The sequence below is a fragment of the Phalacrocorax aristotelis genome, chromosome 17 (assembly GCF_949628215.1).
Source record: "Phalacrocorax aristotelis chromosome 17, bGulAri2.1, whole genome shotgun sequence".
Classification (NCBI taxonomy): domain Eukaryota; kingdom Metazoa; phylum Chordata; class Aves; order Suliformes; family Phalacrocoracidae; genus Phalacrocorax; species Phalacrocorax aristotelis.
Genome location: NC_134292.1, coordinates 5,051,976 through 5,074,332, shown reverse-complemented (window position 1 = coordinate 5,074,332; position 22,357 = coordinate 5,051,976). Strand labels below are relative to the sequence as shown.

Here is a 22,357-nt window from a genome sequence, read left to right as displayed (position 1 = left end):
AGGCACCATTGTGGGCTGGCAATCCATCCCACCAATAAGAGAAGCTTTCCAATAAGAGAAGCCAGGGAATAACTCCTCTACTGGCTTCTGATGTTCTCCAGTGGAGATCCTCTATGAGAAACATCAATCTGCAGGATCTTATTGCCAAGCTCAGAATAATATGCAGGACCATAAAGAAAGCAGATACAGTTCACTCTATTTTTTCAGCTTGTGAGTGTGCCAAACATTAGCTGCGTCTGTCTGGCGTGGGGCATTTTTTCCCAATTAGGGAAGATGCATTTTGCATTGCATCAGCTGGTGACAAGGGGTCATTATATTACAAGGTCTGAACCCACCTGGGGAAGATGTGATGCTGTAATCAAAGGGAACACTCTCTCTTTTCTACATCCTCCATAGGTAACAGAAACTCGGACTGGCCCCCTGGGCTGTAACAGCTATGACAATCTGGACTCTGTGAGTTCTGTCCTTCTGCAAAGCACTGAGAGCAAACTCCACCTGCAAGGTAGGGCACAGGAATACAGGGTGTGGAGTGGGGGGATGAAATGAGAGAGGAGTGGCATTTCTTCTAGCCTTTTACCCTCCTCTATTTGCTGTGATTGCTGTCTTTGCTGTAAGTTCCCTGAAGCAGAACCAGTGGCTTCATATGAGCCTTAGCACAGCAGAGCCAGGCCTTGACAGGGACTGAGCTAAAGGTGCAAGGAACTGAGGCTGGACCCCAGTGAAGTGTCTGGGTGCCCCCTGCTATTGAATTTTGGTGGACTTCTGGATATTATACATACACCGATATAAATACATATGACCTTTTACATTAATATTGAAGGGGCATTCTGTCCACGTCTCTCTCTGTCCCTCTCAAACTGCTGATTTGTGTAAGAGATTTGTAGATCAGCTTTTGGGAGACTCTAATGACAGTAATCTTTGGGAGAAGTCAGAGGTTTTATTTGGATGCTAGAAGCCATGGCTTCAGTCCCAGTTGGGGAGCTAGTCCAGAATTCAACAGATAGAATAGAGGTCATGGCCAAATTAATAAATAAATACGTGCCAGTTAGCAAGAAGTCAACTTCAGTAGAAGGAGGAAATTCACTGGGCATGTAATTTACTGAGGTTATTCCCAACTTTTTGACAAAATAAGGAAATGTGGGATTTAATTGCTCATTTGCCCAGATGGTTTTATTTCTGGAATCCTTGTACTTGCACAAATTTTAATTTTTCAGATGAATGGGCTACATTACATCTTCCGCTTTGAGTATAATTTGGCAAGTGTTGTTTTAATCTTGGTTTCACAGAAACTGGGTTTCATTTACTGAGTCATGTTGCGGATATATTATTATTGTTGTTATTATTTGCCTTTAAAAATAATAGGCAGGTTGTTTTCACTATTCCAGTGATTATCTAAATCACTGAGTTCTGGTTCTTACCTAATTAACAATAAGCAATTTGAGGCTTTTTATATACTGTGATGATGGCTGCTGGTAACGAAAACCTAAGGATGACACATCAAATACTAGGTAAACAGCTAAATAAGCAGACAGCTCGGTTTATAGGCAGACAAACTGGTAAGTAGGTAAATCAATAGATCTCTATTGGCTGTCTATCCTACAAGAGAAAAGAAAAAGTAGGATGCCTGGGAGGGGGAAGGAGGTGGAGGAAGAGGGAAAATTTAGGAGGCAGAGGGGATGTAAGGTGGAGGCTGTGATTTCTGATGGGAATGGACAGAGGACCTCAAGGGTCAACCACATGTGGGTTTCATAGAGCTTCATGGCATAACCCAGCGCAGGGAAAGGCCAGACCCAAGCCAAGGGAGACAGCGAAGGAAGGGAGGAAGGTAAGAGCTCTTCCTAATAGAACAAAGTGACCTTTAAAGCCACACCTGAGTGTTCTCCACCTAATCTGGAGTGCGGTTCTTGGGATAATTATCCAGGATCCTTCCTCTGCTCTGAAAGGCCTCATTAGAAATTAGTCACAGGGCTGCAGGTAATGGATCGTGACCGAGTCTCCTCTGATCTGATTAGTAGCTGAGCATGAGCTGCTGACAGAAATCCATGTTACTACCTTCATGTCACTCTGGCTCCAAGGCTGGCTCAATAAAAGAGCAGCATCTTCGAGACAGGGAGAATTTCTGTTTCTGAACTTGCTTGCTGCTGCCCAGCCCTGAGAGTCATGGTTTTAAAGAGGTGCCCTTTAGGAGATGGAGTGGCCAGACCCAGAGCTAAGCTACCTTCACGCCTGCATGTAGGGTTCAGGAAGGTCAGCTAGCCTGGAGATTTAGGGGAAGACCTGGATGCATGCACAGTGCAGGGTGTCTGGTTCTGCACCTGTGGTTACATGGACAGAAAAGCATCACTAATTTATAAACCGGGATCCATGCGGACCCAGCATGCATGTAAATCTGTGTCAGATGCCTGCACTAGAGTATATGTACAGGTACACGTATCACAGAGGCTCAGAAGGTTTCCCTTTTTCCTAGCAGTACCTGGGGGCAGGTTCCCTGTCCTGTGCATGGGGAGGACTGCAGTGATGCGCCTCCCCTCATGGGACTGGGGGGTCCTGTTGTTGGCCAGGATCTCACAGATGAGTGCATTTATTTGCACTTTGTATCCTCCTGTCCCTGCTGCCAGCATGAAACAGCCCCTTCACCTGCCTCTGCCTCTGGTGTGGCTGATGCACAAGCTGCCTGTGCTGCCTGGAAAAGGAATAAACAAGAGCATGGGAGGGGAAGATGCTCACAGCTCTATAGCAGCCTGGTGGGAAACGGGAATTTGTGCTCCTTGGAAAAGTCTCCTAGGCTGAAATTTGAAAAATTTGAGGGGGGGGGGGGGGGGAAGCAACATTTTGAACAGTTTTAGGAAATTAAAATTCTGGAGACACATCCTCTTGGACAGTGTGATGGTATATGTTAATATTGCAACATGGCACTATTTCAATAAGGTAAAATCCTTCCGTGCTATTCTAAATATTGTGACATTAAACAGGAAGTATTGCATGGGTAGTTTGTTGCGTCAAATATGGTAAGAGAATATTAAAATTTACATTACAATCAATATTAAAGTCTTTGCCAAGATGGGCAGAGCAGTAATGACAACACAAAACATTTCAGCTTTTCAGTGAAACAAAATGAGGAAGTACGAAAAATACATTTAGACCTTTCTGTGTGAGAAGTACTTTTGGAGTCAACATGCTCTCACAAAATGCTTCAATGAAACTGCATTTTCAACAGATAACTCTTCAGTGGAAGATGTTTCAAATAGCTCTAATTTAGAGCTGGGGAAATTTACCTCTTTTAAAGCAGGAAGCCTTTTATATACAGTCCAAAGCCAAACATCTCTCTCTAATAGTTTTTCTAGGTGAATTAAGGACATGTTCCCTTGTCAGACACTTCATATTCTGCCTGTAGTTTTCTAAGCCAAACCTATACCAAATCTGTGCTGCTCTTTATTTCTAAAGAGGAACTTTACAAAGTGGCAGAATTCCTCTTTCTGATCAGTAAGTTACCTTCAAAACTAAGATATTCTCCTTAACACTCATCACCAGCAGTTACCTTCTGCATGTATTATCAGCTCCTGAAGCTGCTGTGGAGGAAGAGCCCATTCCTTCTGTGCCCGGGCTTGGATTGAGGTGTTCACCCCGTGAAAATGGTCCTGTACCTCAGTCTAAGATCAGGTTGCCCCCCTACTGAGATGAGGTTGCTTTACCAGTAGACAACGCTGAAAGATTAAAAATATTTTTTTCTTAAAGTTTGTAACATTAAAAAAAAATTTAGAGAACAAAACAGCACTTCGCGATGTTTTATTAAGGTTGTGGCTGGCAGCAGGGCTTTCACGGCTGGTGTCGCTGCCTGCAAGCTGCTCTGTGGGGCTCGTGTGCTGTCACAGTCCTTGGGACTACACCTTCCCTGCTTTGGCGGTGGCACCTGAAGCACCCAGAACGCTGGTCTCAACCAGTATGGCCTTCTTACAATTGCATGTTTATAAAGCTTACCTTAAAAATGATTAATCACACCTGTGCTTTACTGACAGCTGTAATCAATTTAATTTCAGCAATATTTAGTCACTGGGCATGGTGCAGAACTACATGTGAATGATGGAGGAAAATACCAGGATTGGGTGAGATGCCTCTGGCCCGGTACTTGTAAAATATCCTGCTAGGATCTGCTCACAGGGGTGCTCAATACAATCCCCAAAATATTGATATGGATCGGCCCGTGTCTGGGTATGATGACAAGCGTGTGGGTATTGCTATATGTATGCCAAAATACAAATGTGAAAGCAAGCACGCTTGTATTTCAGTAACCCTAACACTGATTTCTTCCACAAGGAGTTCCTGATTGGAAGATCTCAAAGTCAGATGAAATCCCTACAGCATGTTTGCCGTTTTAAAGTTAGGGCTTTGCGTTGGGTGTACGCACACTGGTATTTTGATGAGTAGCTGGAATTTGTGTGTCACTTGTTCCTGGTCTAAGCACACAGTTGAATATGTGCTATTTGTTAAATGCTACAATTAACTGCATGGATTCCGGCAGAACTGCTTACCTGATTAAAGTTAAGTATTTATAGAAGCGTTTTGTTGAATTGGTGCTAAGCGTACAGAGGTCTGATTACGTCATAAAGATGAGATTATTTCTTACAAGAGAAGGTTATCCTGGAAATGTTTTTTAGAAACCATGAATTTTATGAACAAAAAGCAAGCAAGCATCCAGATGATGCTTGTAGTGTGGGATGGGACCATGTTATGTATTGGAGATTAAAGGATATTCATGTTTCTGCATGTGCTGAGGTACACAACGGATGTTCCTTGTGATGCGAAGTGCTTTCCCTGAAACTTTAGTTGCTTTTTTTACGCCTCTCCCCTCCAGAAAAAAAACCTCTGAAGCCAGTATCGTTTGTAGCTGAGACCAGACAGCATGTCAGTGCTGTTATCCAAGTAAAAATTCAAAAAGAAAATATGGTCAGCTGAAAAGCCTGCAGGCATTTGGGCCTCTTCTTCAAAGGTTGGAGGAGCAACCAGGGCAAGTTGATCCTCCACGAAGCAGAGGGTGGAAAGATTTATTCATGGGACTTGGACCATGAATAAGCAGGATCAATGCACATCAAGAAGTCCAGCCTGCCTCTCTGTGAGCTTGCAAGCTCAGTGAGTACAGCAGCCTTCAGGCTCTCCAAGCCCCTTTTGTAGATCTCAGCTCTCCAATAACACAGCATTTTCTTTCCATTCTGAAGGAAAGCCTTGGAGTTTTGCAGGTGGGACCATCCCTAATGTCAGTGTGAAGGTTTGAAAAGAGACCATTCCTCTGTGGTGGTTGCTTCAGATAAATCCCTAAGAGACTGAACTTCAGTCCTTCCTGAAGACAACAGGAGGAAAGTTGAGCTTCTTATCAAGAAACATCTCAGGAATAGACCAAAGGGACCTCAAAACGCTGATCCTCCTTAGACTAGTTTTGAGGTGTTCGCAGGGATATTGTAGACTGTGGTCAGCCCCTTGCACGTTCCCTCCCTTCCCCGCATCAGCACCGCAGAAAAGGCAGCAGGATCTACACAGACACAGTGCCTCCAAATGCTGGGCTTGAAATCCTTCCTTGTGCAAGTGTCACACACGTCTTCTCCAGCTGACCGTTGCTCTGCGTTCATCCTGCCTGGCGGCTGCCGCCGCACCACGCTCAGCTGCAAATTAGGTCAGACACCGGGGCAGCTTGCTCCACCAGGCATGGTGCTCTCGGAGATTGTGCCCTGGCAATAGCAGGACGGGAGAGGAAACAGAGGTCCCTATGCCTTCAATACCCTCCTCATCCCCCCAGACTTGGTCTTCCAGAGGGACCTTGTCAAGGCTGAGGTGTCTCTGTAGAACCAAAAGCAAAAGGGTAATGGGGGTCCCTGAGGCCCTGCCGGCAGCTTTTCTCTTGCCTGAGGTGAACATGACCCATCACAGAGATGGGCCTGAACTCCTGAAAGGAGTCACAGCCCTTCCTGCCCTTCCTGCACACTCTCGTCCTCTGAATTACTGCCTTATTTTCATTCCACTCCAATGAGCTGTCAGCCACGGATACAGTAATTCAGCGCAATAGAAACACAAACAGATGGGTAATTGACCCGCGTGCCTTCATTACACTGGAGTTCAGCACTGCTGTTCAAGCCATAAAGTCCTTTATCTGCCACTCTGAAATCCCTGGGCCTTTTACAAGGAAGGCGAAGCAGGCCAGGCTTCCTGCGAAAGGCTCGCTCAGAGTTATTGTCGTCTCTGCCTCATCCACTGCAGATGCTGACCAAGTCTGACAAGCAGGACTTGCCAGGTGGAAGGAAACAGCTGTGAATCCTTAGGGACATCTGTAGGGAGCCCAGAGACTAGGGCTGGAGAAGGACAGGGTAGAAAAACATGTGCACTGTACACAGGGCAAACATTTAAACTGTTACCATGTCCTCTGGTCCCTGAGCAAGCGTGCACCTACACTAATGCCTGCACAGATGGATGGATACACAAACGCTTGCTGTGGAGAAAGAGACATGGGGATAGATCTCGCGGCTAATGTAAATCTTCAGAGCACCACTGAAATCATTGGCACTAAATCCATTTGCACTTTTATAGGATTTGGCAAGTAGCCTTCCTAGTAGGGAGTGAGCTGAAAAGACTCAGGTACCCAGCTCCTGTATTTATACTGTGGGAGCTGGGCACTTAACTCTGCAAGGGTCTTTTATAAATCCCTGCTTGCATTATTTTCCTTTCTTCTGTTTTCCTTTCTTTCTTCTTTTTCCTTTCAGTGTGTAGTTTCCTTGTTTCTGAGTACCAAACCTATTTAGTCTCTCTCAAAACAGGTCAGACCAGTGTAATGCTCATCACTTCTGAACTAGTGCTTGGTTGTGAAGTACAAAAAACCCCACACCTGAGAATAAGGGAGACTTTGCATTCATATGCTCTGTACTGTACTGTACTGGGATCCAGGACTGGGATGAAGGGGTGCACTGGGCATTGGGGAGGAGGAAGTCACTTGTCACCCTTCTCTCACAGAGCAGATGGGCTCTGCTGTCAGCTATCTCACTACCTGCACTAGAGGCATGCAATTTGTACCCCACCTTCCTAACTCATGACAGCTCTGAGGGAAACATTCCAGCAGCTTTTAATTCCTCAGCATCACTTTCCCAAGCTGTTAATGAAACAGGTTTTGAAAAGAGCAGATACCTGAAATGACTGGGTTTTTTTTTTTTCCACATCCTTGCCTCTTGTTTCTGTGCCAGGTCTCCAGATCATTTTCCCTCAGTATTTACAAGAGAAGTTTGTCCAGTCTGCCTTGAGTTACATCATGTGCAATGGCGAGGGGGAGTACATCTGCCGGAACAGCCAGTGCGGCTGCCAGTGTGCGGAGGAATTCCCACAGTGCAACTGCCCCATCACCGACATCCAGATCATGGAGTACACCCTAGCAAACATGGCCAAGACCTGGACAGAAGCCTATAAAGATCTGGAGAATTCAGGTAACCGAGCAAAACACACTTTCCAATTGATTTATTTCAAACAAAACACCTCAGATTATACCAGTTAGGAATCCTTTCTTCCGTTAATATGAAGTTCCAGTTTGGATAAAAAATAAAGGATATTGAACCCAAAAACGTGACCTTAGTCCTGAGGGAGTCCCTTTTTTTCTCCCTACACATACAGACAAAACCACACACTACATGGAATTTTGTGTGTTAGGGGATATTTTCCATGGAAAGGCTTGTTTGATTAAAAATCTGATTTTTCATACTAAACCAGCTCAGAATCTCTCTTTAATACTCCTACAGAGAAACTTCCACAATATGAATGATGCAGAAATTGCTTTTCAGATTTGCATGAATGATTTATTCTGCTTTGGTGAAAGGCAATTCACAGAGAGAGCGCACAGGCCAGATGACACCTCATTTGAGACAGAGAGAAGGGAAAATGACTTCTCTCTCCTACAGTGCCAGTGTCTGCTGGTGTGAACATTTCTATTCTCCCTTCACTTTGTCCCAGTGTGACGCTGGGGGTGTCAGCGGAGTTTGCTCCACACTGATGCTGGTAAACCCCATAGTAGGTGTGCATCATCTTCAAGGGCTTGAGGTAGGGAAGAAAGCAATGTTATCAGTGCAGTTACATCCTTTCCTTTAGCAAGTGGTCTGCCTACCCTGCAGTTACATGGGCACTAAGGAGAGCTTAATCAAGAACTTCTTATCCCTGTGCTGCCTCTCATCTCTTAGTGTTATCTAGTTACCTTCCAACACATTTTCTTTAAAGATTATGGTCATAACTGTCCAGGTCTCCATGTTAGGAAAAAATACTATGAAGAAGGGACCATCTAGCTCCATTCAAGGCACTGAAGAATTCATCTTCAGAAGTCTTCCCAGCAGCAATTTCTTTCTTCATGTTGAAGGTCACCTTAATCCCTTCAATGGTTAAAATGAAGCGGCCTATGATGTTTCCTCAATAGGCTGTTGAGGACTTCTTCATACTTCAGTATGTGGACCCTGCTGGTGTGTCTGCTGTTGCACAGATTCTTATGTCCAGCTTACACTGTCCACTTGGTGCTCAGCTGAGCAAAGTCAGAGCAGTAGTTAATGGCGCAAAGCTGATGACCACCTTAACAAGAGCCCCTCGTATACCATGGGGAGCCACAAGGCTGGGGCAGTTCCAGGAGTAGGTCACTAGCTGGAGAGGCCAGTGGCTTTCTGGGAGTTTCTATAGATTCATGGATAGGGCGGGTACACCAGGGCAAACCTGAAATGTGGATTTCAGAAGCTTCTGCTAGCTCAGTACTACACAAATTAGGATTACTGGCAGTGCCTGCCAGCACAGCTCTGCTACTGGTTAAGTGTTACTAGTTGCTAGTTCTGGCACAGGATCTTCACGCAACATGCTCAAGAGCCACGTGTTGGCCACCACTCATCAAACCCCTTTACACTCCCAGGGGATGTAACCCGGACACTTAGAAGGTGACAGCCCTGTGGAGAGAGAAGAATTACAGTCCCACAGTGATTGTTTTACCGTTACATTCTGTACTTGTTGCACTTGATCTAAGCAAAGACTGTAGTAGATAATTATATTCAGTCTCCCTTCCCTTGAGATTTCAACAGGGGAAGGTGTTTTTCATTTGCAATGTTAAAGTGACACATTGCAGTGCAATTCTCTGCTGTGCTGTAGCCATATTCCACCCAGGGCCGGAGGCTTTTCAGGGCTAGATGGAGTGATTATCTTTATGTTTAAAGCTGCTGCATCTCATTCATCACTTTGCTGTATCATGCGTGAACTTATCCTTTGAGATGAAAGTTGCCATCACAAAAGAAGGTAGTATTAGTATTTTGCTTTTTTGTTTTAATAAATATTTCCAATAACTAGAGAATTTTCTTCATAATGAACAGCAGAAAAGAAATCTCTAATGACATCTGAAGGCTTTTCCAATAAAGTGGGCTGAAAGGCACATGAGTGCTCTGAAAGCAAATACCATTTGACAGGAAGCTGCTGATAGCCTAAAAGATCTATACTCTGTTTCTGATCTGTGTTGGATTCCTATGTCAATTTGAAAAAATCATGTGGGGCAAATCAAGACTTGGTGTGATTTGGGATAACATCTTCAAAGTCAAGGAGGCTGCAGTGAACTGATGTTGCTTTAAATCAGCTCAGGATCCCTCTCTTAGTCCTGTGCTTCATTGCTCATGTGTAAATTAAGAAAAATAACACTGCCTTTTTCCTGGCATTTTAGTATGCCTGGCCAAAATAATTCTGCGTTGGGACTGTGATTCTGGATTTTAAAACAGTCTTTTGATTAAAAGTTGTGGCGGTTTTTTTTGCAGTGCTGTTGCTTTCTGATGAAAATGTGATTTTTTTATTGTTTAACTGAAAAGACAAGCACTGTAAAAATGAAAGTTTCATCATTGAAAAGAGGTATTTGATATGGCCATTTTGCTGTGATACCACCATTCTTCCCCAGAGGCTGGACCCTCTGCCCATAACCACCTGTGATGATGAGGCACTGCTATGGGACTGGCTGCAGGCACTGGGTGACTCTGCAAAACGAGGGGCCGTGTTGCATTATGGGAGATGTAGTCCTAGACATCATCAACATCTTCTGTGCAGATAAATAAAATAAACCCAACTGCAAACAGCGTTATTAGTTAATTGGAAATTCTCAGGGTTAAGAATGAACTGTTCCCAGAAAGGTACAAGGCTTAGCAGAATGCAACCATAGGCTTGGCTGGGTCCTCCAGGGATATTTGTAAATAAATATAAATAAATAATGAATAAACTATTCTTTTTTGAAAGTATTTTCTTTTTTTTCACCCCCCTTTTTTTGAAAACAACCCCATCCAGCCTGTATTTTGCTCATTTGTTTTTCCCCCAGCGTTGCACTGCAGTATCAAAATGTGCACACTGTACTGAAATTTCTCCCTTACCCGTCTCTATGAAAAATGTAGCACATTCATCATCAGAGGGAAAAGAGCTTGGTCTTTTGCACAAACAGGCTTTTGAGGAAATTGATTTATAAGGGGCGGGAAGCAAATGCAAGGCTTTTACTGCTGAAAGGTACCAGGAGTAATCAGCATGGTCAACAGAAGCAATTATACATGATGATAGTTTCAGAGGACCACTGAACAGGAGAGAATCATTTTTGGGGAGGAGAAGGGCACTGAAAGCAGCATTACAAATAGACTGAAAACCTGAGAGATGATTAAAAAAAAAATATCTCAGTTATCTTTGGGGAAGAAAGGAGACAAGCAGATGTCCCATGGATCTTGATAGTGCAATGATGATAATTATTTTTATTAGGTGCTCAGTTTCACCATGTGATGAGTAGGACATGAACATCCATTTACCATCTATATAGTGATGGTACTAATGCATAGATATTCTTTGTTAGGCAGTTAAGCATGAACTGCAAGTTGCTGAATAATAGGAAATCTATTATGCAAATATATATAAGCTTTGTAGAGTAGGTTGTAAATTATCTGGTCTGATTTTTGTCCAATAATTCTATGGATTATTTCTTTTTTTGAAAAGATATCAACCTTTACAAGCTTTCTTTTTTGCCTATTTTTTTTTTTGCTATTGTCCTGTTTTTCCTTCTGAAAGTAGGATGAAGGAATTTTTAAAAAAAGGAATAGGAAAAGAAGAAAAAAATCTAGATAACTTACAGGAAAAGATGGCTGCATTTCTTGTTGGATACTTTGTGGTGTTTATGCAGGGCTGTAGTCCACTCTCTCTAGAAGTAGGACTACCACCAGCACTAGATCAGGTCAGCCATGGGTTTGTCTAGCAGAGTCTAAAATAAGAGATTCTTCTATACCTGTGAGCTGCATTACCTCCAAGTGAAGAAGATTTTCAATAAATCATTTGAACTTCTCAAGCTGCAAACTGTCTATGACTCCTTGTTATATCATCTGTCTCTAATAAGAGTTTCTCTTTTGTATTTGTAAGTACTTTTTAAGCAGCTGTAGGCTGTAACTAGATTGCTCCGTGGCTGCTTCTTCACCAGATTGAACAAGTGCAGCTCCCTCCACGTGACCCTATAGGACTTGTGCTCCAGGCCCTTGACCATCTCAGTGGCCCTCAGCTGTCCCCTCCCTGCTTTCTCAACACCCATCTTTAATTGGGTATCTCTAAAGATGGGCTGCGAAATGCAGGTGCAGCCTCAGTAGTGTCAAGAAGAATTAACTTCCCCACCCTACTGGATTTAGCCCACTCTGCAGTTTGTGTTATTTCCAGTGAGAACATAGTGTTGGCCCACCTTCAGCGTGGTGCCCACCATAACCCCCAGGACCTTTATAGCAGCTGTTATTCAACTGGTTGTTTCCAAGCCTGTATTGATGTGTGGGGTTGTTCTGCCCTGGTGCAGAGCTTTGTTCTTCTCTTTATTGCACTTGATGGGGTTTTTGTTGGCTCACTCCTCGCATTTCTCAAGGTCTCAGTGTATCAAACACAGTTTTCTAGTATCAAAAATCAGGTTATTTTCTACTGAGAAAGTTGGGACCATCTGTTTTTCCATACGAGGATGTCCCAGCCTGGTAATCAGAGACTAAGCAAACTATACATCTCAGTTAAGAAGAAGGGGGTGGTCATAAACAGAAACAGTATCAGATTTTCTGCTTTGTGATGAAAAAACCTCAAAGAAATCCTACATAATGTTTTTTTCATTATCAAACAAAATCAAACAGAAATAAAGTGATCACAAAACAACATTTAACAATGTATTTTTGGATCAATTAGAGCTTTTCCTTTGGCTAAAATCGACACATTTTGTTCTGACTTTAGCCCTGCAAACTATTTTATTTTATTTTCATTGTTACATAAAGCAACTCATTTAACTTCAAATGAAGTTAAATGAGAAAAAAGAATCAGAATGCTCTTTTTAAAAATGAGAAAGCGGGACATTTTAACACAATCCAAACCCTTCCTCTAGGGATTTTTTTAAAGCTTTTATTTTTCTCTCTTTTTTTTAACAACACAGCCACAGTGATTTGACTTCAACAACAAACGGCATTTTAGGAGCAGCTGAAAAACAATTTAAATGAGAACTCTTTAATTGACAATGATTACAACTCCCTGCTTTTTGTTTATAACCCCTAGACTATAATCCCATGCTCCAGGGAATTCACTCTCTCTTTTTCTCCGCCCTGTACACATTAACCATACTGTTTCACCCTAATACTCCCCGGGTTTCATTTCCTATATGGGAGCGGCAAGAGCCATGGAATTAGCGAGCTTCCTGGGGCAGAATGACAGACCAGTGAGTTAATGGACACCACCTTCCTTTAGCAGAGCACTGACGGCTTCATACATCATTGCTGTCGTTCCATCTTGCTAATGAAAAGCTTTTTAACTTTGTTACAGTTCAGAAACCTCTGTATTTCTCCACATTTTTGTGTGCTCCAGATGAGTTTAAATCCTTCATGAAAAGGCTACCTAGCAACCACTTCCTGACCATTGGGAGCATCCACCAGCACTGGGGAAATGACTGGGATCTGCAGAACCGCTACAAGCTGTTGCAGAGCTCCTTGGAAGCCCAGCGCCAGAAGATCCAGCGCACTGCCCGCAAACTCTTTGGCCTCAGTGTCCGGTGTCGGCACAATCCTAACCACCAGCTGCCTAGAGAAAGGTACCTTCATCCTTCGTTGGGGATGGGTGTGGTGTGATGGGTGACTGACGGAGCTGAGCTTGGGCTTGGACCTAAACCCAACAGCCTCAGTGTTTGGCTACAGGGTGTGCTAACATGGAAGTTTGGGGGAAAATGGTAAAGTCTGGGAGTGGGTAAAAATTTCCAGAGGGGTAAGTAACCATTATCACATACCTCAGCATATTCGCATCCCTTCTGTGTGGTCTCACCTATCCAGGTGAAGGGCACCCGCTTATTCTCTAGTGTTTTGCAAGACTATTACAGGACTGACATCAGACAGCCAAGCAGACCAAGCTGCTTTTTAAGCAGTCTTTCATCACTTACCACAGCCAATCTTTAAGCCTGCATTTGCTGATAAAGTGGACATATGGAGCACAAGATGCTTCAGCGCAGATTTTGTGTTCCTCAATGAATATAGCCAGAGTGAAAGAGAAACTTTAGTTTCACTTGGACTAGATCACATCTCTTTTGTAAAATGCAGAATGAACCTGCAAACCTGCACTGACCAGAAGCCTAGCGATGTTATTACGGATGGAGAGAGTAGATTTTCCATTACAGCTACAGCAACTATTGATATCCAATAGTCTCCTCCTGCTGGCTCCTTTCAGCCCTGACCTATGGCAGTGTTTAAGTTAGCTTCCAATCATTTTGGGAGACTTGCATGCATGGATTTCAATAAACATTTCTTGCTGTTTCTTTCTATGTTGTCTGGAGTGAATTAACACTGAAAATCTAGGAGAAAATGAGTCCAAGTGCCGTTTCTTCCATGCTTCTCTTGGAAGGGTCAGGCCAAGTTAATATTGTAAAGGAACTGTTTTTTCACCTCCTTCATTACCTAAATATTTCTCAAGTGAAAATAAGCTGATGGACCGCTGTCCCCTGTAATCATCCAGCCCCCAGGCCGCTAAGCACACCGAAGTTTTTCATTCCACCACTGCAGCTCAGGAAACTCTTCCAGGGCTTAACAACTCTTTAGTTACCAAGAAATCTCATGTTTCTGGACAAAGACTTGATAGACTTACTAGGAATGAGGAGAAATATCTATTAAGTTTAAGAGATTATGAAAAAAAATAGTCTGGACAACTTCCTAAAATTGGCCCATTCCTGCCAATTGTGGCTGGGTTTCTATAACCAAGCCAACTGGTGGAGGAGTCACAGGCATCTCCAGGCATTATTTTGAGTTGTACAACAAAGTGAAGCAGCAGCGAGCAAAAATCCAGCCAACCATGTTGCTGCAAGACATTCAAATATGTCTTTAGCTTTTCTCTTCTATTTTAAAAAGTCAGCCACGCAGAAAGGGAGCCTCCAATTAATACTATAAAATCTGGGGGAAGGAGGACGAAGTGGATGATGGCAGCTGGGTTTTTAACTGACTGATGTGCTTGATTTGTTTACATCAACACCACCAGGCACATTATAATTTCTTTTCTTATTTGTCATTCTGCATTTGTAGCTAAGCAGGGGAGGGGCTAGGTAGACAGATGTGTGGTGGAAGAGGTATGCATTTCATCGTTCTTTTCACAGGGCTTGGAACTACTCTAATTTTTGAACTGTTACTGTACAGAACGACAGATGCTTATCAAGCCCGCCAGTGGCTTTGAAAGGATGGAAAGGTTCTATTAAGAGCAAGCCTCTTTCTCTTCAATACACATAATAATAAGCCTACTTTATATATTCAGAAGCAATGGAAAAAAGGAATAGGATTGCTGTTGATTGTCCTCAGGGAAGGGAAGAGGTGGTGTTTCCAAAAGAAAGAAAGAATAGGGATTTTTGGCAATTAGGCTGATTCTCCATGACCTTTTGCGAAAGCTAAGAAGGAAATATATACGTATTTTGTTTAAAAAACATCTCTTTGCAGACAAGTTTGTTGGTTTAAAAAAGAAACCACTCCTCAGTCATTAATGCTTCAATGTTGAATGAGTACCTATGGTTGCATTTTAAAATTCTGGATGTAAAATATAAATAACATCCAAAGGAGGGAGGGGTTGATACATGTTCTGGGCTCCAGCCAAATTGTCATTAGTTAAGAATACATCTCACAGCTGTTGAGAATAAAAATAACATTTTTTTACTTCACTATTCCATACAGAAAGCCCAAAATTACCTCCACAGTAGCTAGTGCTGGTTGGAAAGTGAAAGGTGAGCTTGCAAGGGAAAACTTATTAAATCCTACCTTCCTTCCTTGCAGTTAAAGAAAAGAATCTGTCCTCCTGGATCAGGTTTTTGATTGGGTTTTAAAATTATTATTATTATTGTTTTTGTTTTGTTTTGTTTGGTTGGGGTTTTTTTGGTTTTGTTTTGGAAGGGCTTGGTTTTCTAATCAGCTCAGACACCATCTACAAGACAGCAGCATCTTTGTCTCAAGGGACACCCGGCAGCCTCTTCCCCTCCCCAGACCTGATTAATCCTGAAAGATGACAAGTCAGGGGGAAAGAAAATTATTCATCACCTTTCTGTATAACCTGACCTCCGCTTCTGATCTGAAAGCCCAACACTGTCCTGCAAAACATTTTTTTTTGTCACAAGAGATAGGCTTTAAACGGTGAAACAGCTCTGCATGGTTACCTGGCTCCCAGTTCCCAGCACTGCCAGGGGACGGCACGTCTGCAGTGAGTAACAGCAAGAAAATACTGCAAAATAACTCTTACTCACAGCTTTGCCTGGATGTAATTTTTTTTCATTTTAGTTTGGAATGTAAGATATTAAAGTTGAATGTAAAATTGCTTGACAGTGACCTTTGAAGACATAGTTTTCCTTTTTTTTAATCTCACATGCTCTAGTACTTTATACTTTGAACCGGCAGCGGTAGCAAACATTAGGCACAATAACTTTTGCAATGATATTAAGAGGGAGAAAGATAAACTGATGACTCCTTAATGAAAGAGAAAATAATTAAAATGAAAACCAATGGCTACTCTGCTACTGGCTTTCAGCTTTTAAACAGTTGCTCTTTTCAGCTTCCTTGTGCCCTGACATCTCTTGGTTATATTCACGTGAGTCGGAGCCATCACGGGCATGTATTTTAAGAAGTTACCTCATGTCAGCTGAAGGGCTATGACTGGTCCTGCGTATATTCTTATATCCTGTCCCAGTTGCAAGACAAAATGGGGTAATTTATACCACTTTTCCTCTCTCTCTCTATCACGCTTCCCATTGTCATGTTTGTAGCTGATGCCCAGCTCTGCCCTGGATTCTGCATTTTCATTTAATTATGTCCTTTATTGCTTCCATCAGCAGATGGTGGGTAGCTGCTTTTTTTTTTTTTTTTTGTCCTACTTGTGTCTTTGCTGAATGCTAAGATATATATACACACACCCCTCACAAGGAAAAAACCCTTTCTCCTGATGTTCCTCTACAAAGTTGATCTGGGGAACAGGAAGATTGTTACTTTCGATTGCAAGATATCAGATGAGACTCCTTTCTTGTTTTGCTCTGCCAACTGTTAGTATAAGAGAAGGATGGAAGGATAGCGGTTTTTTTTCTATAAGGCAGAGAAAAGACAGACTGAATATGGTCATCTGACTAATTTTTATCGTGTCCTCTGCTATATAGCCCATGTCCCATGAACTCAATAATATTTCAACACGTAAAACCTATGTAAAGCATCAAGCCAGAACTGCACAAATACACTGGGAACCCTGAGCATGAGCAAGTGCATGAGGAAGTCAGGAGAGCCACATTCACTTGCAGAGCCAGAACTGAGATCCATCCGTGGTAGTCGCTCAGCATGTGGCTGTCGTTTGCATATTCAGCTGTACAAGGCTATTGGCAGCTGTATGAAACTGGTGGCAGTGTGTGCACGCAGGCACGCCACTGACAGTACTGAATACCTTATCAAACCCACCCCAGAAACCATCTTTAGTCCTATGAGCAACCATTACTACTTTACCTGGAAGCCCTGTGCCACAATAAAAAGCAATGAATGTGACCATGGAGAAAGCTGTGGAAATCAGGGAAGCACTGTCATCACTTCATGGGCAGGGATAGGGATGCTGAGGGGGTACCTGATGGAGCTGGACATTTACGATCTATCTGCCACCAGCCTGCTGCCTCAGCCCTTCATTTTCTTCCTGCTACTGGGCTTCTCCCTGTCCTTGCCTTGGTAAAAATTACAGCAGGAGCTAGGGACAAGACTTGGGGCTGCAGGAGATACTCCCTTCAAAGAAACCTCTGATTTCCAGCATTGTCAAGACGAATCATGGGAAGAGGCAGCACGCAGGAACTTTGTGCTTCCGTTAAGCAATTCCCCCAACCCAGTGAACCCAGGCACCTAGTGCGCATATATTGGAGGGTCGCTTTGGTTTTCATCCTCCGCTTGATCATCATCCCTCAGCTTCATGCTTAGATTAGTGGTTAGAAGCCAGGAAAGAAGCTTTCAGGGAGGTGCATGGAAGAATCGAGGTGGACTCATAGCACCTTAGGGAAATTGAAATTTGGGATCTGGGTGCCTTGCTAAGTTGAAGTGCATGTGGCTGGCTTTCCAAACAGGAACTGCAAGGCTTCAGATGGGGTAAAAAACCACATGTATTGCTGAAAAAGTGGGCAAAAATTCACCTATGAGCAGAAGGCAGACTCAGTCCCCTGGGGTTGGTTTTAAGAGTGCTTCTTGCTGTCAACAACTTATTTTGAGGTCACACTCTGCTGTGCTGTCCCCTCCCCTCCAAAACAGAGCTGTCCTAGAAACCAGGAGGAGCCCTGTGTAATTTTTCTAGGGACCAAGGTTGTCACCGTCTCCCTCTACAGCAGATATTTGTAGAGGTCATTGCCTTGCTCCCAAGGTCCCCAGCCAGCCTTGTCGTTTTCACCAGCAGGAGAGCTCCTGCTAGCCCCTGTGAACAGGAAAAAGAGCCCCAGCAGCCCTGTACCACAGGAGGAATGCAAAAATTGCCCTTCCTATATCCAAGACTTCAGAGTTTTCCTGCTAATGTCCTTCCTTTTTCTTCTGTCTCATTTTTTTCCTTTCACTCAATTTCATCCTGCTTCCTTTCATTCCTGTCTTTCCTCTGGCTTTCAGTTGTTGTTGTTTCAGTTTTCCCCTTTCTCTATCCCTATTCCTCCTGCCCACTGCATTTCTCTCATTTTTCCTTTTACCTGCACATTTTCCCCTGCTTTCTTTCCCTACCCTTTCTGCTTCTTCTCCTTGATTATTTCTTTCCTTCCAGCGCTTTCCTGTTTTATACTCTCATCCCTCCACTTGCTCCCTCCTCCTAATCATCTTGCTGTTCTTTGCTGCTGTATCATTTAATGCCTTCTTTGATACAGCCTACAGCTTAATGATTATTCGGAGGTCAGGCGATGCAGGTGCCATGAATTTCACTAATCCAGCTCTGAGAGCCTCTGTCCATAATCACTCCTCCCATTCTACAGGGACTGAATCCTAATTTGTCATTAGTCAGTTCTCTCACTGCAGCACTACTAAGAACTTTTTGCCCAGCGGAGACACTGAAGTATTCATTAGCTGGGGGGAAGGCGGAGGGAGGGAGCAGGCGGCTGAACAAGGCATTCTGCTAAAGGCTGCTGAGAAAGGAGTCACTGTGCTGAGATGTCCAGGGGCAGTGGGGAGGGGGGAACAGGGGGCAGCAAGGCAACACTGCAAGTGGGTTATACAAAAAGCAGTCGTGGGTTATGGTGTCATTCATTAGGAGTCATTCCAGGGCTGCAGGACGTGGAGATGAGGGTGCTGATATAGCAATTATGGGAGTGGTGGGGCTTGGGAATGGGCAAGTGTGCTGCTTGTTAAGGGGAGAGGCTATAAGGGGAGGTTAATTAGCAGCAGATTTTTTAAAGGAGAAGCTGTTCTAGCAGCTTTGTCTCTATGCTCCCTGACTTCTACCCTCTTTTCTGCTGTTACTGAGCTCTGCTCCATAAGTAGAGATTAATACTGGCTTTGCCTCATCCCATTACAGGTCTGGTTTTGGAGAGTGGGGGGAATTGCCAATGACATGGAGATGAGTTTTCTCCTGCTAGCCTAGAAGTTATGCTGACCTGCAATGCCTAAAAACACCTCACCCTCTGTCATGACTTCACCAACTCCATTCCCATGGTTAAACTTTGTCACTGTGGCACTGATGGGATCCTTGGTGGGAGACTGTGCCAGTCTCAGCTCCTAGAACAGTGTGAAGAGAGAGGCTTCAGACGATCAATCCTAACTTCTAGTTATTTCTTAGACGGCTTTTGTTCTCCACCAAAAGAATAAACAGCGGGTGAAAGGTTCAGTCTTGAAATTAGAGTGGAATAGCTCCCAGGTGCCACGGCAGGGCACCAGTGTTCTGGGAGTTCTGCCTCAGATATATCCCCGAAAACACTGTGGCTCCAGTAAGATGCTGTTGCCAAAGGCTCTACAATGCTAATGCTCCTTCTTCTTACCTGCAGGACAATACAGGAATGGCTTACTCGGGTCCAGTCCCTGCTCTACTGCAATGAGAATGGGTTCTGGGGGACCTTTCTGGAAAGCCAACGGAGCTGCGTTTGCCATGGTGGCACCAGCCTGTGCCAGCGCCCCATCCCCTGCATCATTGGGGGCAACAACAGCTGTGCCATGTGCAGCCTTGCCAACATCTCTCTCTGCGGCTCATGCAACAAGGGCTATAAGCTTTACCGGGGTCGCTGCGAGCCTCAGAACGTAGACTCGGAGCGGAGCGAGCAGTTCATCAGCTTTGAGACGGACTTGGACTTCCAGGACCTAGAGCTGAAGTACCTGCTGCAGAAAATGGACTCTCGCTTGTATGTGCACACCACCTTCATCAGCAATGAGATCCGCCTGGACACCTTCTTTGACCCCAGGTGGCGCAAACGTATGTCCCTCACCTTGAAGAGCAACAAGAACCGGATGGACTTCATCCACATGGTGATCGGGATCTCCATGCGAATCTGCCAGATGCGCAACAGCAGCCTGGACCCCATGTTCTTTGTCTATGTCAACCCATTCAGCGGGAGTCACTCGGAGGGCTGGAACATGCCCTTTGGGGAGTACGGCTACCCACGCTGGGAGAAAATCCGCCTCCAAAACAGCCAGTGCTACAACTGGACCCTGCTACTGGGCAACCGGTGGAAAACCTTTTTCGAGACTGTCCACATCTACCTACGCAGCCGGACTCGGCTGCCCTCCCTGCTGCGTAACGAGACTGGCCAAGGGCCTGTGGACCTTTCTGACCCCACCAAGCGTCAGTTCTACATCAAGATCTCAGATGTGCAGGTGTATGGCTACAGCCTGCGTTTTAACGCTGACCTACTGCGCAGTGCTGTGCAGCAGGTCAACCAGTCGTACACGCAAGGCGGGCAGTTCTATTCTTCCTCCTCCGTCATGCTCTTGCTGCTGGATATTCGGGACCGAATCAATAGACTGGCGCCTCCTGTGGCCCCAGGGAAGCCCCAGCTGGATCTGTTCTCTTGTATGCTAAAGCACCGCCTGAAACTCACCAACAGCGAGATCATCCGTGTGAACCACGCTCTAGACCTGTACAACACTGAGATCCTCAAACAGTCGGACCAGATGACAGCCAAACTCTGCTAACCCGGACTTTTCAGTGGACATGTTGGTGATTGATCCTTTTGCTGTAAAAAAATAAAAGAGAAAAAAAAAAAAAGAGAAAAAAAGTAAAAAGAAAGGAAGAAGAGTGGGGGGAAAGTAAAGAAAGGGGAGAAAACCAAGATTTGTAAAATGTAATTAATATACAAAAGAGAAAAAAAAAGAGGAAAGTCTTCATTCGTTGAAAACTAAACCCGTTCTAGCAGCTGTATAAAACTGTCAGGCATGTTTGTTATTTCTATAATCCGTCATAAAAGGGTAACACCTTACTCTCTCTTGACCTTGGGGGTGTTGCTTGCTAGTCCGCAGGGGTAGCAGAGTAAATAAAGGGAGGAGCAGAGAGAGGAGCAAACTTCTGTAATGAACTGTAAAGTTTTCTGCTATGCAGGTGCCAAGACAAAGAGACAAACAAAAAAAATCAAAACAAACAAGAGTCATGTGTAAATGTAAAAGAACTGCCATTATTCCTATAATGGGAGTAAATGGTTAAAGATAAAAGATATTTCTTCTGTTGAGATTTATGCCAGCTTTATGTTGAGTTATTCACACAGCCTGTGCTGAGCTTTGCTGGAGGACAGAAGGTGATGGCAGTCCTTTGAGAGTAAAACTAATGCCTCATTGGTGAGAGGACACATGAGAGGTGGAGGGTGGGTGCAGGTCTCAGGTGGCTTCACTTTGGGATTTCCATCTTGGAAGAGTTTCCACCAGAGGTAGAGTGTCAGCACTTGCTGAAGAATGGGACATGTCAGGTCCCTTCAGCTACTTTGCTGAGCTGGAGTTCATGCCCTGCATCCGACTGCTGTTGCCTTCAGTGATGTCAGAGTTTAACCCCTTGAGGATCATAACCTGTAAATCTTCAGTCACTCATATTTAAGGTACTTCAACAGAGTCCCTAAAACAGAGCAAGCCAAAATCATATGCCACTTTGATAAATCTAGACTTAGAAGCAAACCTGAGTTTGGCTTTTTGCCTCAGGTTCTGGGTTTTCCAATAACACTGGGGAAACCCTCATGACCACAAAAAACCAAAGCACAATGAAAGAAAATATATTTCCAAGGAAACCTGGAGGCACAGAAGAGTAAACGTGTCATTTTTGTTCTTCGGTGAAGGAAAAATCCCTTTTACTCTCTTATGTTTCCATGGCTGTGAATAACATTCTTGTTTCACTTACCCTGTCTTTGTCCACACACACACAAAAATATATTACAGAAAACAGATGAGAAAATTTTATTAGAATATCTACAAAAGTAGTAAAAGGGAGGGGTGGGAGGGAAGAGCACAATAACCAAATCTACCCTGAATTTGCAAAGATAAAGCCGAAATAAAAAGGGTTGAGTAATCAAAAAATAACTAAAATAACTAAGAGGTGGGTAAAAATTTGTGGAGCGTGTGTTCTCATGAGTTTGGATTTCAAAAAAATAATATACTGAATGGAGTGTATGAATGTAGGATCAACTGAGCTGGGTGATGAAGCCTGAACACAGTGGGAGGTGAGTAGTGGGGTGTTTCTCTTAATGTCACTGGTTTTTTAGTTAAAGTTGATTGTGAGAAGTGCTAGTGAGAGACTAGAATTACTGCCCTCCTAGAAGGGAGAAACAAACCTCTGATCCTGCTGGCTTCTAGAGCTGGAAGAGTATCCTGGGGGAAAACAGACCTGAGAAGGAGGGACAGTCCTGATCCAAAGTCCAAGATTCAGATCTGGCTCGAGATTTAACATGTTG

At 43.8% G+C, this 22,357-nt stretch overlaps 1 protein-coding gene across 1 annotated transcript in view; it reads left to right on the top strand.

Annotated features, from left to right (window-relative positions):
* The window catches only part of BRINP1 (BMP/retinoic acid inducible neural specific 1), an 88,374-nt gene extending 66,493 nt beyond the window's left edge, over positions 1 to 21,881 (top strand). The window contains exons 5-8 of the mRNA XM_075112057.1: positions 397 to 502; positions 7,221 to 7,457; positions 12,868 to 13,090; positions 19,481 to 21,881. Coding sequence (XP_074968158.1) covers positions 397 to 502; positions 7,221 to 7,457; positions 12,868 to 13,090; positions 19,481 to 20,621 — 1,707 coding nt within the window. The 3' untranslated portion in view covers positions 20,622 to 21,881. The remainder of the gene's footprint in view (positions 1 to 396; positions 503 to 7,220; positions 7,458 to 12,867; positions 13,091 to 19,480) is intronic.
* Positions 21,882 to 22,357: the final 476 nt, after the last annotated feature.